Genomic DNA, 15,053 nt, shown 5'->3' with positions numbered 1-15,053 from the left:
CACTGCCTAGAGATGCCCCACCAAGTCCAGTTGCTGTTTTAGTACTTAGAAACACTCTCCTGTGTTGAGTGAATTACTGTACAAACAGTTTCCTCTCATTAAATAAACAAAAAAATATTTGTTAAGAGCCATGTGAGGTGATAATGTGTCAGATGTGTTTGCTTCAGAAGCGGTATGCCAGCTGTTCGGTGAACCTGAATGGCTTGGACTCATTGACAGTACACATCAGGTCCTTCATGCGTCTCGCGCGCCGCTCCTCCAGCACCAGCCTGCGCGAACGCTCTCGAGCCGCCTGCTGCTCTGCTCGTTTCTCCGCCCGCTTCCGCCTCAGCCACCTGAGGATGGGAGCAGGACAGTGGACTTAAACTGTAAACTAATGTATATTTCAGATATATTCAGTTATATTTATGGGTATTTCCGTGTCACAAGGCAGAAAAACAAGGAGGTTGCTAGTTGTATCTGCCTTCTATGTAATGTAAGATGTGAGAATATGAAATCATCTAACAGTTAACAAAGATTGATGACAGGATGAAAACGCTAAAGGTGTTTAAAGATCTTACACTTTGAAGGCGTGTTCACACTCCTCTCGGCTGTGTAAGAGGTAGCTGCTGTCCTCCTCCAGCCTCCTCAACTCCACCAGCTGCTTCTCCTTCTGCTGCTGCTCCTGTTTCCTCTGAAGCCACAACTTAAAGGCCTCCTCTGGTTCACTGAAGTCTCTCTGCAGGAAAAACTGTGAATTAAACTGTTGTATGTTGCATTGTCTTAAAGTTTGACATATTTACCTTTTATGGGTATTTTAATGTTTTGAGGATTTATCTTTTATTGATAGAGATTACTATTTGATTACTATAAAGAAAACTCTGCTATTATCTTACAAAAATGGCCAGAGGGCCTTTAGTTGTGGTCATTATGTGTTTGTGTCTCATGCCTCCTCCTCATACTTTAGTATTGGTCCTCTCCATCTCCTGGGCCCGGTGGATCCGTTTCTCCTCTAGAAGCTGCTCTCTCTTCCTCATCAGCCAGGCTTTGAACGCCACCTCGTTCTCCTGCCTCTTCATCTCTTCTTCCTCGCGTTTCCTCTGCTCCGCCTGACCAGAAAAGAGGGGTAAAAGAGAAGCCTTAATATCTCTTCGTTGATTTCTACTTTTTTCATTGAACTTTATCTTCCTACCTCTCTGGCCAGCTTCTCCTTCCTCTCCTGAATCTTCTGCAGCAGCTCTTTCTGCTGAGAGGAGAGGGTATATGTGGCTTGGCAGGGTGTCCCCGTGGCAGACTGTACCCGCCGTTTAAAGCTTTTCCTCTGGCTGCCTCTCTGGCTGTGGCCGGCTGAACTGGGCCGGTTTCTGGGCTGTGCAGGAGGTCTGGGGACTGGAAGGTTATCGATGCTCTGGTGTAAGGAAGAGGAGCCAGCGCAAAGGCGAGGGGAGGAGGAGGACCTGTAGTTCTTAAAGGGGTTCCCATTGTGCTCTTGCACACGTGGGGAGGAGCGTGAATACTCACTATAGCTGTTTGAAATAGGAGGAAGAAGGCCTTGACTCTCCACCTCTTTCAAGGTAACAAGGTCAAACTTTCCATCCTTCTCTACAAGGACCTTGCCCTCCTTCATTCCCTGCCCTCCTTCACTCTCCCCAGTCCTTATAGATCCTTCATTCCGAGGAGAGAGTCTTAGCTCAGACAGCTTCCCTGACACTTCAGTATCTGCCTCTGCAGCCCCTGCTTTGCTGCTTTTTCCTCCTTCTGCCTTATCACCATTGCTGCTTTTCTCAAACTGCAGTGGAGGCACCACCAGATCCACCAGTGTCTCTTTAAAATGAAGACGCCTGCGTCTCGTCATGTCAGGAGCTTCTTGGTCCTGCAGCTCTCGGTTAGCCTGCTGGATCTTCTCCTGAATGTACTTCTTCTCCTCGTCTGTCTGGTCATCCATGCCTGGTGGTGGTGGAACTATAGGTGATGACGTACCCAGACTCTCTCTGTCTGAGTCATACTCCAGTGGCTCCATGGGAGATGGCCACCTCTCTTCATCGTCTTCCAGCTGCTCAGCTTTGTTGTTTTTCTTCTCCTTCTTTGGGTCTTTCTCCTTTCCTTTGACCCTTTGTTGTTGCTCATCCTCCTCCAGTTCCTTGTCAATGTCTGCCTCTATGTCCTCGTAGTCGGGACCCTGTGGGGTAGACACATGCTGCGTCCATTAATTAGGTTTGAACGTAATGAAAGACCAACATCAGTACTTAGCAGGTGATAGGTGTGCTGGTGTGATAACAGATCTGTTTAAGAGTGTTCATCAATATTGCATTCAGCAGTGGAACAGTGAAAGTATGCCACTGTATGTCAGCAGCGTGGGTTTCACAAGCAAACAGTGAGATGTGCCAGGTCAGGTAACTCAACACTACTCGCTGTCACACTTTCACAGAGCAAGGTCAGGGATACACACAGCACCCAGTCTGCAGTAAGTAGAGCAGAGTAGCATAAATGTAGAAAGAGGAGATGAAGGCTTACCTGGTCCTCACTGCGGCCCTCCTCACTGATCAGCCAGTCCAGATCCTTCTCAAAGTCATCCTCATATTCCTCCTGAGACCTTGTGCACATCGCCTCACTCATAATCTACCAAACCAAAAAAATACATTTTGCATTTGCATCACTACATTGAATCACCAGCAATTATGACCCAAAACAGCCATCCATCCTTCATTCTCTTAACTTGGGCTGAAGCCTATTGCTGCTGTCACAAGAGGCAGGATACATAAGTTTGGTTTATACTTCACAGGCTATGTATAGAGGTGTAAGCATTTTTTACTGAGTTCTATAATATATGTAATACATTTGTAAACACTGTAACTGTCAGGGTTTCTATCCCACTGTACTCAGCTTCTCTACCTCAGTCAAATGAAACTAAGCACATCAAGTTAGAGCAAGTAAATACTGATCAACAGTCTTTATGTATCATGACAACCCAGACAGAAACAAATAAAATGCAGATGCCTGGGTCCCCACTCCTCAGGGGTGTATGTACCTCTAGTTCTTCCACGGTGAAATATCAATGTGTTGTTACATTTATAGGCAGAGGTACGCCAGGCTATGATGCAGCTACACTGAACTCCACTGACCCTCACTTGATTCAGGAGATTTATAATAAAAAAAGGAACACCATGAAATAAATACATTTATGTTTCATTTTGTTTGTACCACATGGCATCATGGTGTGCAGTAGCCAATGACTGCTTCTGAATAAATTCCACTGTACTGTACCCAATGACAAGGACGCATACACACATTTAAAGCCAAATATCTCAAATACATATATGTTTTATTTTGTCTATGCACATTTTAGTGGCCTTAATACAAATATTATGTTATATTTGTAATTGGGTTACAACACTGTGTTTTGTTGCCATCTACTGGACAGAAACTGGCACTGCAGAGTCAGCAGAAAATTATTATTCCTGCTTTTTAATTAGAAATATTCCTTCCCTGCTAAGATGTCGTTAGTTTTTACTATATTTCATATTTGTATATTTACTGTAACTCAAAATTAAGTCAGATGGCTTCACAACAGACCGTGACCCAACTAAAGAGTGTAATCCTGTTTATTTTTATAGCTGCCTGATTTAGAAAAATAAACCAAACAGAGGAGAGGAAATTATTGCGGGGGCTTAGCTTGCACACATAGAAATAACGTTAGTCTGAATTTCTGTCTACTGAGAACAAAGAGCATTGTAGCAATATGGTTGTTATCAAACTCACCACAAGCTGGTCCCTTAGTAGTATTCCTATTTAGAGTAAAGCAGTAGAATAACACATCCAGCCCGGGTTTGTTACGACTGTCTCTCCATCTGACTGGCCCACACAGTACGCGCACTTTGCGGAGCAGCACCTGTGCACATAATCTGCTTCTAGTCCCTGCAGCCCTAAAAGGTTTAATAGGCCCGTCGTTATGGAGACCAACAACACGCTTTACTACTTGCGCATGCGTATAGTACACCACTCCAAAAAGTGTTTCACAACTAAAACAATCTCCATGTATACAGCGTAAACAAAGAGAACGCATAAACAATTCTAGTTAGAGCTTTGATGCAGCGTTGTATGATATTAAAAAAAAAATCCAACATGAATAAACAAACAAACAAACAAACAATAAATAAAACGGAAGAGCTTCTGTTATTCAAGATGTAAACACCATAAGCTTTTGCCAGCTATAGAAAGAAAACGTGTTTCAGAGTAGACACCACTTAAAATAAATCATTGTTATTGTTTTTATTATTATTATTACCATACAAACATCAGCTGTAATTACGTCCTTAGAAAAACAGTTATGTGAAAAACGGGGGCACCTGAATCAGTCACTACGGCTTCCATAAAACCGCAACCAGTAAAAACACGGAATGTTTGTGAAGTCATGAACGCGACGTCTGTGTTCAGGCGCATTGCACTATGGGGGTTGAAGTTTGCTTCAGGTTCCTCTTACGGGGAGGTCGTAGCAAAAAAAACGACATCTCCCATGCTGCATTTTATCAGTATCCAACAAGGCCACGCCCCCTTATCGAAGCACGACTGACAGCACGTAGACAACTTCTGATAATGTTGTGAGTAATAATTAAGTACACATTAACTAGTGACGCTCGCCACTCACTGACAAAGCAGCGTGTCTTTCTTTTACAAATGGCCACCATTGTCTATTGTTCGCTAAACAAAACGGCGCAGACAACAGTGGGACGCTGTTTGACTTCTCATTTAAAGGGGATTGCTAGTAGAGCACCAGGAGAGTCCGGGTTGCTTCCGGGAGCGAGATGGTTTTGCAGGGGTACCAGCGTACGGTTCATGTCCCATGGGACCGCTGGCAGATTTGCAGCTGGAGGAGCCAGGAGGGGGGCCTTGGTGCTCAGTGGAGCCGCAGCAGTAACAGTAGCAGCGGCTGTAGCGGGGGTTTTGGCTAACGCTAACCACTTCCAGCGTGCAGAGATGGCAACGAGAATCTCACTGGAGAAGAAAGAAGAAGAGGGGGAGATCCTGGAGAGATGCCGGGGGTTCATGTCTGCTCCGGTGACCGACATCAGTGTGCTGGAGAAGAGGAAGGGAGACATGCGTACGAGGATGGAGATGCTGATCATGGAGACGCAGGCCGACTTCTGCAAAGCACTGGAAAAGGTGGACGGCGGGACGTTCAAGGTGGATCGGTGGGAGAGGAAGGAAGGTAAGGTGGTGGATTCATCCGTGTTTTTATTACAGATTGTCCAATTAGAGAACGACACAGTTACAGATGCGGGACGTACATCCATATCTTTCTAAAGAAACCCAACCTGATGTTAAGTATTTTAATCAATTCCCTTTTTGTGTCTGTTTCAGGGGGAGGAGGAATCAGCTGTGTGATGCAGGATGGAAAGGTGTTTGAGAAGGCAGGGGTCAACGTATCCGTGGTGTCTGGGTACCTGACTGAGGAAGCTGCAAAGCAGATGAGGAGCAGAGGAAAAGTGCTCAAAGGGAAAGATGGTGAGCTTCCACACCATTTACTGATTTAATGTAGCTTTAACGCTCCATGGCATGTTCCTAAACACTTATTAGGATACTTTTTGCACTTCAGATTTGTTTAATTGAGAATAAAACACACCTCTGTGGTTGACCTTTTTCTTGCAGGTAAGCTGCCATTTTGTGCCATGGGAGTGAGCTCTGTTATCCACCCCAAAAACCCCCACATCCCCACAGTGCACTTCAACTACAGATACTTTGAGATTGAAGAGGAAGATGGTGAGTGTCAGCCCTTTACGTCAGCAACTGTGTATTGGTGTCAGTGACACTATTGAGTATGTGAATGAATGATGACCGTTGTCTTCTCCTTCCTGTAGGCAGTAAGCAGTGGTGGTTTGGTGGAGGCACAGATCTGACTCCAGTTTACATTAACAAGGAAGATGCCTTTCATTTCCACAACACCCTGAAGGAGGCATGCGACAAGCACCACTCACAATACTACCCCGACTTTAAGAAATGGTACAATTTGATTAGTATTTGTCAGTCATGTGTTCTTGAGTATATGTGCCTGATTTCTGTGTATTCATATGTGTGTGGATTACAATGGGTGTATCCTCACTGTGGGATGATGATAAGAGGAAGTCTTTGCCTTAAAATCTGCTGTTGAACAACAACCGTTGAGCAATGACGATAGTCAGTAAATGGCGGGTGTGGTTTATCTGATGTTACTAATACGTGAAATTTCTCTGACCTTAAGTTAAATGTAAAGCATGTTACCTTTTGCGAAATATGCATGAGTAAGCTTGGCCTGATCATACGATGTCTGAGTAATTGCATTTACAACTGGGAAAGTTTACTGGAACTGTGTGTAAACGCTCTGAGCAAAAGAAACACTGAAACTGTGAAAACTGACTTTTGGCAGATTAGCTGGTTTCACCTGTTCCGGTATTTAGGAAATTTTATGTCCTGGCCTCAACTGCATATTCGATGGGCACGTCTAGTATTTTCGCTGGCTTGATAATTAGCTTTTACATTTATCACATGATATATTTGTCCATGTTTTGTTTGAAAATTGTTGTTTTGTTTGACGTTTTGTAAGTGTTCTGATATTTCTGGTATCCAGGTGTGACCGATACTTCTACATTCGCCACAGAGGAGAGAGTCGCGGCATAGGAGGTATCTTCTTTGACGACCTGGACTCCCCAAATCAGGAGGAGGTGTTCAAATTCGTCAAGAGCTGTGCCCGCACCGTGGTGCCCTGTTACCTGCCTATCGTGTACAAGCACCTCAATGACTCCTTCACTAAGGAGGAGAAGGACTGGCAGCAAGTGAGACGAGGAAGGTGAGTAGTGGACACACAGAAGAAGTAATGGCTGTTGATAAGAATCTCTAATGTTGAAAAAAGGTAATATAGGTGATCTGGTATTTTATAGCCCGTTTGGTTCAATGACTTTTGTCTAAATGTATTGGCTGAGCCTTCATTTCCCACATCCTTTAGTCTGTTTCTGCAGAAATGGCTGGTATTCCTACTAGTTTTCATGCTTTCAGTCACTCACAAAGACAGTTTTTAAGCTGATCTACTTCAGTTTGGTGTACTTCATTCCTTCCAAATACTTTTCCTTGTTTATGGCTCCTTAAGCCCAGACTCACAAAATTATGGCAACAACACGAACAGCCAGCACATCAGCAATGCTCAACAAGTACAAAACCTATTCTTTATATAATAACATTCTCTCTTGCCCCTCCACTTTCAACTGACCTATGCACAGCATGGATGCCCCCTGCTGTTGGTTGATGTGAATTTCTTTTGCCATTGAACAGTGCTGTTGTACATGAATTGTTCTCCAATTTGGCTGACTTTAAATAGTCAGTAATGGAAAATAGCTGTGTTCTGTGTTTGTTGTAGATATGTGGAGTTCAACCTGGTGTATGACAGGGGCGTGAAGTTTGGCCTGGCCACACCTGGTTCCAGAATTGAGAGCATCCTCATGTCCCTCCCCCTCACTGCTAAGTAAGATAACACTGGAGGTCTCGCTTTTCTTTGTACAACTGTAATAAGTGTTGCTTAGTAACAGGCTCACTGTTCATCCTCAGGTGGGAGTACATGCACAAGCCCGCCGAAGGGACCCGGGAGGCGGAGATGTTGGAAGCATTACGGAACCCCAAGGAGTGGGTGTAACTGCAGTGTTCACAGGTTTACATGTCAGTATGGACAAAGCAACCAGGAGTCTGCCTTTGTTTTTTTTTTTATTGAGATTTTGGATGAGACAGCAGTTTTCAATATGGCATTTACCAAAATATCAAAATTGCATTTTTAATTTGCACTGGTAATTTTTTTCTTTCCTGTGTGCTATATTTGTCAAATCAGCGTTGTTAAAACTTAATCCCACTCACACAATCATTTTTACAAGACACTAGTTAAATTTAATGACTGAGTTTTGTGAGTTTTTGCTTTCTTGCTGGCAAAGCAAAGCAACACCTAATAATGCAACCTTATAGGTGAGCTGCTTGTAGGTCATCTCACTGAGGATGTTCTCCCTTTCAAGAAGTGTTGGTTTCAAATAGAAGCTGTCTGGTTTCTCTGTGCCTGAGCTAAATAAGGACTGCTCTACTTGAAGTTGTCTACTGGCCTTTTATGAAGATGATGACTGAAAGGGGAAATAAGGACAAACTGAGCCAGTTTACGTGTCTGTGTGTGCACGCACCATTGTTTTTCAATGTTGATAAATAGTTCATAACAATGGGTTATTTTTAACAATTAAAGATAAACATGTAATAACTGCTCCCTTATGAGCAATACTTACTTTGTGTTGGTCTTTAATTGGTGGTTAATGAGTCATTTTGGTCCACAGAGGATGACTGTGAATCACAAGTCAGGTGTTTCCAGTTGTTTTTGGGGACATATCCTAAAAAATGTTGTAGTTTTTTTGGTGTACAAGCAAAACTGCTCAGAAACTTAATAATCCAGTAGTGAAATACTGTGAGCTATTAGGGTAAGCTCATGAAACAATGATCATTTATTTGAGACACTGACAGCACATTTTAAATGTTTTATTACAAATTAATTCAAGCTTTTGCACAAGTCAAAGATTTATAACAAGTTCCCTTGCATTTAATGTTATATAACATTTTGTTTTGATAAGGCATTGTAAAAACAGGGCTCTGTAAGTAACAGTACAACTGACCTAACCAAAAATGGCTACCTCTACCAGCACAACTCATTTCAGTGTCATAGCAAGTGCTGAGGTTCACAGGTCAACTCACGAAAAAGTACAATAACCATCAGTGCTCAAAGTCTGTGAGGTGTAGACAGGAAATGGGTAACATTTATCAGTTAAAATGACATATTTGGTTTTAGAGTGTATGCAGTAACATTGCATATAGAGTATGAGCACTTTTTTAATTAAGAAGATTACAGTGACATTGCTGATACTGATGCTCAAACCAGACTGTCCTACTTTTCATCAAACAGCTCATTTTAAGCTTACACACAAAGTGCCTTCCTTTATTCACATACTGGCGTATATTTACATTGGTACCAATGCATTCACTGCATTCCTATGCAGTGAAGAATAATCTCACTGTACTTTTCACACATACAGACTATACACATTTATATAGAGGTGCTTTACACATGCTAAACATAATTCCTTAGTGACGTTATATGCAGTATCTTCCCCCCCATTAACTCTCATTGCAAAGCTTCCGTCTCTCCTACTTCCTGTCCCACATTCCTGTGCACATCACTCCACAGACAAAGTGGCACAGCGTCTGACTACAGGGAAAAGGGGAAGGGTTTGTGTTTCACAGTTAAAGCAGGTTCTGAGCAACCATCAGTCACCCTCAGGTGGATGTGGGCCCTGACCTTAAGCAAACAGTGCAGACAGGTCTAACCCTTTGTGTACAGGCGGAGCTGCATGCACTACCAAATATAAGCACGTATGACACGCATAAACAAAACAGCGCCCCCTTTACAACTGTTTTTATTGTTATTTTAGTCTCAAAAACATTCAGTGTATAATGTAGTTGGACGGGTGCTTTGGTTTGGCAAATGAATTGCTTAAACCTGCATTAAGCCATATATTGTAATGACTTACTATTGCTAATGTGGCACCAAGAATTAGACACAGTTCACTCCAAATCAAATAATCACATTTTTTACTATGGCTTGCAGTGCTAATAATCCATTTAGATTGTTAAGGGCAATTTCGTGTAGGAACTATTTTTCTACCAGCCAACAACAGCTCAGTGTGGAGGATTAACATTCATACTGTCACAAGCATGCACACTACCCTGATGTCATGGGTAGGTAACTGAATCAGTTGTAGATAGGCAGAAAATAGTTCCTACATATAATGCTCACAACAAGATATGTGGATTGTCTTGACTAATCAAGTATTTTTGGCACAACAAGCTAAGAACCATTTACATCCATCAGAGGTCAGAAATGTCTAGAGCCAAAATCTTTAAAACTCTGCAACTCACACCAAAACAGTCTAGATGGATAAATAGCACCAAAAGCCACAGAAACAGATACATTTAATATGCAGCTCTGTAACTCTACACCGTTCAGACTGTTTTAACCTGAACATTTACTGTGTGGTTGCTCTCATTGTTCCGTCTAATACAAAATGTGGGCAGCTATTTATTATTTATAGTTAACACACTGAGACATGCTGGCTCATGCTTGCCCAACACACAACAGCAAAGAGCTGAAGAATTTTCTTATTACTCATACTTTAGTCATGAACTAGTCAATTAAACCAGAGCTAGCCAGTAAACACTGAACTCGCTGCTGAAAATGACAACAGATTGCTGTCAGGTAGGAGCCTGATCTTAAGTTTCTGATCATAGTTTTTCCCTGTTGGGGTTCACAAATGGCTTAATGCAAATTTAATCAGTCTGGAAATGTAGGTTTTGTGGTCTAAATGCTGCAAATCTTTGCAATATAAATACTAAATACTATATTTTTTATATAACAAATTTAAAGATAAAAAAATAGATACAAAATATTCAATGCTGCCCACTGAAGTTTTAAAAAAATTGGCAATAACCTTTAATAAAGTATCAGTCCAAGATCAATATACACTGAGAATGTTTGCCCTTCGTTGTGGCAATAAGAACCTTTCACACCACATGCAGCGTTAGTTTTGCTTGCTGATTTGCTACAGAGTGACAGCATAGAGGAGATACAGCAGAGGTGCTGTTTGGTTTTGGTATTGCAATAAAACTTGCTCCTTCCTGCCATCACTTCACCTCAATGATGAAAGGTTAGTGCAAATTTGGACAGCGCTGGCTCCAGTGATGTTTGCATTAGTCAGCTGGCCTGACTGTTAAGAGTTTCAGCTGTATGTGTTGAATGGGGAAGGCTGGTGATACCACAGCAGTAGCACTTCTAAACAAGAAGACAGTCTTAGTGTAGGTTAGGGTTAGGCTTTTGTTGGGCTGTTAGTTACCCCGGATTAACACTGGCCGTGTAACGCCCCCATATTGTAAGCAGAATGTTCTTGTTGCGTCTTCAGCGCAACATCAGTTCCCACCAGACGCGTTTCTGAAGCATAGTGTATTTTACAAGCTCCCGTGAGATTCACAAAATCACATAGTAATCTGCCTGTTTACCTGATGGTTAATGTCCCCTCTACGTGTATCAGGCTGGGTTACAGAGCACGTGACTGAAACCTTCATTTACTCCATCAACACATGTAGAGCAACGTGTAGCTACGCCTCTGACATTCTTCTGAAATGTGCTGCTACGCATCTGGTGTGAATACTCTAATTTAAATTAAAATGGAAGCGATTCACAGAGGCTGTCGCTATGCTTACCTTACGCTTACCTTATGCGTCTGTTACACGGCTGTTGTAAATCCGGGGTTAGAGACACATTTACTTCCCTTGGTTGACACTATTGGAGCTGGTGTTGACTATATCCTCATACTGAGGAGGTGGCTCTGTCTCTATTTGGACATCTGTATGGCCTACAGCCTCCTCGTAAGATGGAGGCGGGTCTCCAGCACTTCCTCTCCCTGATGTCAGCTCGGAACCGTGATAGACTGGGCTGCTGTGGACACTGAGTTCAGATTGGTCACCATGGTGATAATCCCTGCCCCACTGGTCCATAGAGACCACTGACAGGTCATGGTTGTGATGCGAGTGTCCCAGGCTGGGGCTGTGTTGCGAGCGTTTGCGGGAGTTGCAACGCCACACAGTGATGGCGATGACAGCGATGATTATCACGACCAGCAGCAGTGGCACAATCAAGTAGAGGGAGTGGACTCCACCAACCACCGTCTCCAGACCTCCAGATGGATTGCTTTCCCGTACATATTCCTCCCAAAACCGCTTCTGCAGACAGTCAAAGATTTTCCTTAAGATAAGACTACAATGTAAACACAGAGGCACAATTTTGTTTCGAAGGCTCACAGTAAAAACACTGCCCTAATGTATGAACACTTTTAATGTGGGTTACTTGAGCACAAAGGCAGCAAAGAGCAACACCCAAACACAAAAGAGACCACATGATTGTCCATGTCCATCTGCGTGACTCTGCTCTCTGGACTCACAATAGTTTTACAAATAAACCATTTCTGGCTGATAATCATCACTTCCTGAAAAAACACTCGCATTCCACAGGCTACTACCCTTGGTGTTGGGTTTCATTGCTGGACAAATGAAACCAACAAAATATCACCTCAGATAGACAGTTTTTTTTTATCCATGTGGCTGGTACCCAACAGTAGTATTATTGATTGTGGATTTCGTTTCCTGGCAGCCAGCAATCTACAAGTTAATGTTAGAAATTAAAACGGATACTAAAGCAGTAGAAAAACCCGGTGGATAATGTCATAGTACTCCTTGTTTTATCACATGACCCCATGAGTCAAGAAATGTCTGGAAATACCACTCCCAGTAAGAGTTATTATTCCTTTAAAGATATCAGAACTGGTGACCATCTAAAGCCATGTAGTGTCTAATGTTGTGGTTGATTAGGCTGACTTTATGTGGGCATGTATTTGTGGGAGGTGTCTTCTGTCTCTGTGTGTATCGAGAGGGACTATTCTCATGTGATGCAACTCTTGTCTACTCACCGTCTTCTCTTCATTCTCAAAGGCTTCCCGGGCCTCCTCATAGGTGCAGACCTCCTCACGACACTCCCTCTGGATATTACCTTGCTTCATCTCCTCCAGCAGGAAGTTGGCCCTGCGCAGTCGCCGTAGCACAGAGTGGGCTGTGTCCGCTGGCAGGAACACTTGGAGGAGGGCACAAAGAGAGGATGAGTGGAAAAGGGGGGAGACAGAAGGATTTGGATGGAGTTTGAGGAAAAAAATATGCATCAATGAACATAACAAGCAAACACAGGAAAGTGGGAAAAAAGAGGGACGTGGGGGTGAGTCAATAAGCAGAACAGCATGGGGGAGGAACTGAGCAAAAAGAGAATGTACTGAAAGTGATGCAAAAAAAGACAGAGATGCTGGAAAATGCGAGAGGTGGGGACCAAAACAAAGGGCGCAGAGCAGGGCCGAGCGCTGCTCAGTGCCCACATTTCTGCATAAAAACAAAAGCTCCTTTGATTTAGGCCTCCGTCCCTGGGCCACATAAGAGAAACTGGAAGAATGAACTTAGAGAGACAGAGCGCCTCTCTGTTTCACACATCCAGAATATAAACTCGTTAACAGAACCTGTGCACAAGATACCACAACATGCCCTGTGAATGCTTGATGCTGAATTAACAGGTACCTGCGTGACCCATAACTGAAGGGATGTGCTCACCACAAGACTTAAAAAGCAAACACAATAGAAGGACAAAATGCAGAAAAACTGGAAATTCCCCTCAAGAAAAATAGGAATTGTTATTATGCTAAAGCAAACGGAAAAAAAAACCTGACAAACCGCATTCCAACACTGGGTAAATCAACACAATAGCAAAGAAAGGTACAGATGGTTTCGGAATATCTTAAAACCCTGTGTGTAGTGTCAATAAACTCACCACTCCCCATGATTCCTGCGAGTCTGTTTGGGGTGATATATCTGCAAAAACCCAAACACACATTAATGTACAGCTTTGGACCTATGCTGATATAAAACAGTTATTTACACCAACTACGCCCCTTCCTTTGTTTCTTTTACAAGAAGCAGTTATTTCAGGCTTTCTTAGAATAACAGCAACAATACCCTAATCTGAGAATGAAAGAGGTGATGTCACACATTTACAGGAACATGACAGAAAAAATGTCTCATTTTTGTGGACAGTCCTTTAAAACTACTTAATTCAAAGGGGACTTCCCTTTTAAATAAAGTAGTTTTGGTGGACATCACGTTGAACATTATAACGATCAATGGCATTTATCAACAGGCAGGCGGTAAAGGGCGTTGTTGTGAACGGGGCTGAAATGACAGCCACCAATGGCGGCTGCTGGCCAGTGTTTCACATGGATGTTACAGGAATTCTGCTCGCAGCTGCCCAAAATAGATGATCAGCAGCGGAAACATCTCTTAACAAAGAGCCACCGCCGCCCATTTACAACAATAACAAGACAGACAGAGAAAAAGAGATGGAGGTGATCTAACTCTGCTGTTAGCAGGAGGCTCCACTGTGGCAGTTAACGGTCTATTCCCGGTTGTGTGCCGGTGAAGCTGGTAAGCTAGTTAGCCTCCCGTGTATTGACAAGCGGGGTTGATTTGTAATGCGCCTCCAGCTTCGGATGCGATTTACACAGAGACACATGACTCTAATGTCCACAGTCAAACAGTTCAAGTAGGAGACCTCCACTGTCGAATATTACACAATTCACAAAGTGTCAAATTCGTCTCTACATATATATTGTTTATTTAATCCACTTCTTACCTCTTTCCGTCCCCACAATGCGCATAAGCGATCCTCCTCGTCTCCTCCACAGCCCCAAAGAGTTGCTATGCAGCCTGCGCAGGCGCACTGCTCTGTTTGCGACAGCGTTGCCAAAGAACGGCCCCTTCCCAAAGTTAAAGAGACAGATCTGACCGACAACTGCAGGGTACGGAATTTATATACGTTTTTACTACTTATCTTAATATATTAAATAAATATAAATGAAAATTAATCATCCCACTTTATTGATGTTAATCTAGACTGACATTGCTTAAAGTAATGTTTTGTTTTAAATCAAAAGACTTTTTGATCTTATCAATTTTGCATCTGATAAGAAAAGTATTATCAGATGCCATTATTTACAGTCACTTAGGTGATGACGGCTGTACAATATCAGCAGGTAAACACAACCCAGATAACAATTTCAGTTACTTTTCTGCTTTCTCTCATTTTAACCAACATTGCTTGATTTTACTACAATAACCAAATTTATGTTTTTTTCCTTTTATTCCCCTTTTTAAACTGTGTTTAAACTAGTGTGTATTTTTTGTCAACCTGCTGGGCTTCATATGACCGTATTTGTTCTTTGCTAATTCATACATAAACTGCTATGTGACAAGTTGACATAAGATTATGTTTATTTTAAAGGTTTAGTCTAATCGATGACCTGTTCAGTCTGTTTTCAGAGCGGTTGAACAACCTGTTTGACTCTGACAACTTTTTGTAAAATGAGCTAATCTGTTTAACAGATCTT

The 15,053-nt window shown here is 42.5% G+C and overlaps 3 protein-coding genes across 3 annotated transcripts; 1 reads left to right on the top strand and 2 right to left on the bottom strand.

Moving 5' to 3' along the window:
- Positions 1 to 163: 163 nt before the first annotated feature.
- ccdc181 (coiled-coil domain containing 181) lies at positions 164 to 3,863 on the bottom strand. The gene is made up of 6 exons (XM_028403027.1): positions 3,739 to 3,863; positions 2,494 to 2,598; positions 1,172 to 2,158; positions 942 to 1,088; positions 561 to 718; positions 164 to 335 (listed from the first exon to the last, which is right to left on the bottom strand). Exons 2-6 carry the CDS (start codon positions 2,593 to 2,595, stop codon positions 164 to 166), a joined length of 1,566 nt encoding a protein of 521 aa, XP_028258828.1. The 5' UTR covers positions 2,596 to 2,598; positions 3,739 to 3,863.
- Positions 3,864 to 4,523: 660 nt separating this feature from the next.
- On the top strand, positions 4,524 to 8,256 carry cpox (coproporphyrinogen oxidase). The gene is made up of 7 exons (XM_028403028.1): positions 4,524 to 5,185; positions 5,338 to 5,481; positions 5,626 to 5,736; positions 5,835 to 5,976; positions 6,581 to 6,799; positions 7,364 to 7,468; positions 7,552 to 8,256. The coding sequence occupies exons 1-7, from the start codon at positions 4,654 to 4,656 to the stop codon at positions 7,634 to 7,636; spliced, it is 1,338 nt and encodes a 445-aa protein (XP_028258829.1). The 5' UTR covers positions 4,524 to 4,653; the 3' UTR covers positions 7,637 to 8,256.
- Positions 8,257 to 8,492: 236 nt separating this feature from the next.
- Positions 8,493 to 14,383, bottom strand: prrg1 (proline rich Gla (G-carboxyglutamic acid) 1). Its single transcript, XM_028403029.1, has 4 exons — positions 14,300 to 14,383; positions 13,442 to 13,482; positions 12,543 to 12,703; positions 8,493 to 11,799 (listed from the first exon to the last, which is right to left on the bottom strand). The coding sequence occupies exons 2-4, from the start codon at positions 13,449 to 13,451 to the stop codon at positions 11,341 to 11,343; spliced, it is 630 nt and encodes a 209-aa protein (XP_028258830.1). The 5' UTR covers positions 13,452 to 13,482; positions 14,300 to 14,383; the 3' UTR covers positions 8,493 to 11,340.
- Positions 14,384 to 15,053: the final 670 nt, after the last annotated feature.

This window comes from Parambassis ranga, chromosome 4 (genome assembly GCF_900634625.1).
Source record: "Parambassis ranga chromosome 4, fParRan2.1, whole genome shotgun sequence".
NCBI lineage: Eukaryota > Metazoa > Chordata > Actinopteri > Ambassidae > Parambassis > Parambassis ranga.
This window is presented reverse-complemented; position numbering and strand designations above follow the sequence as displayed.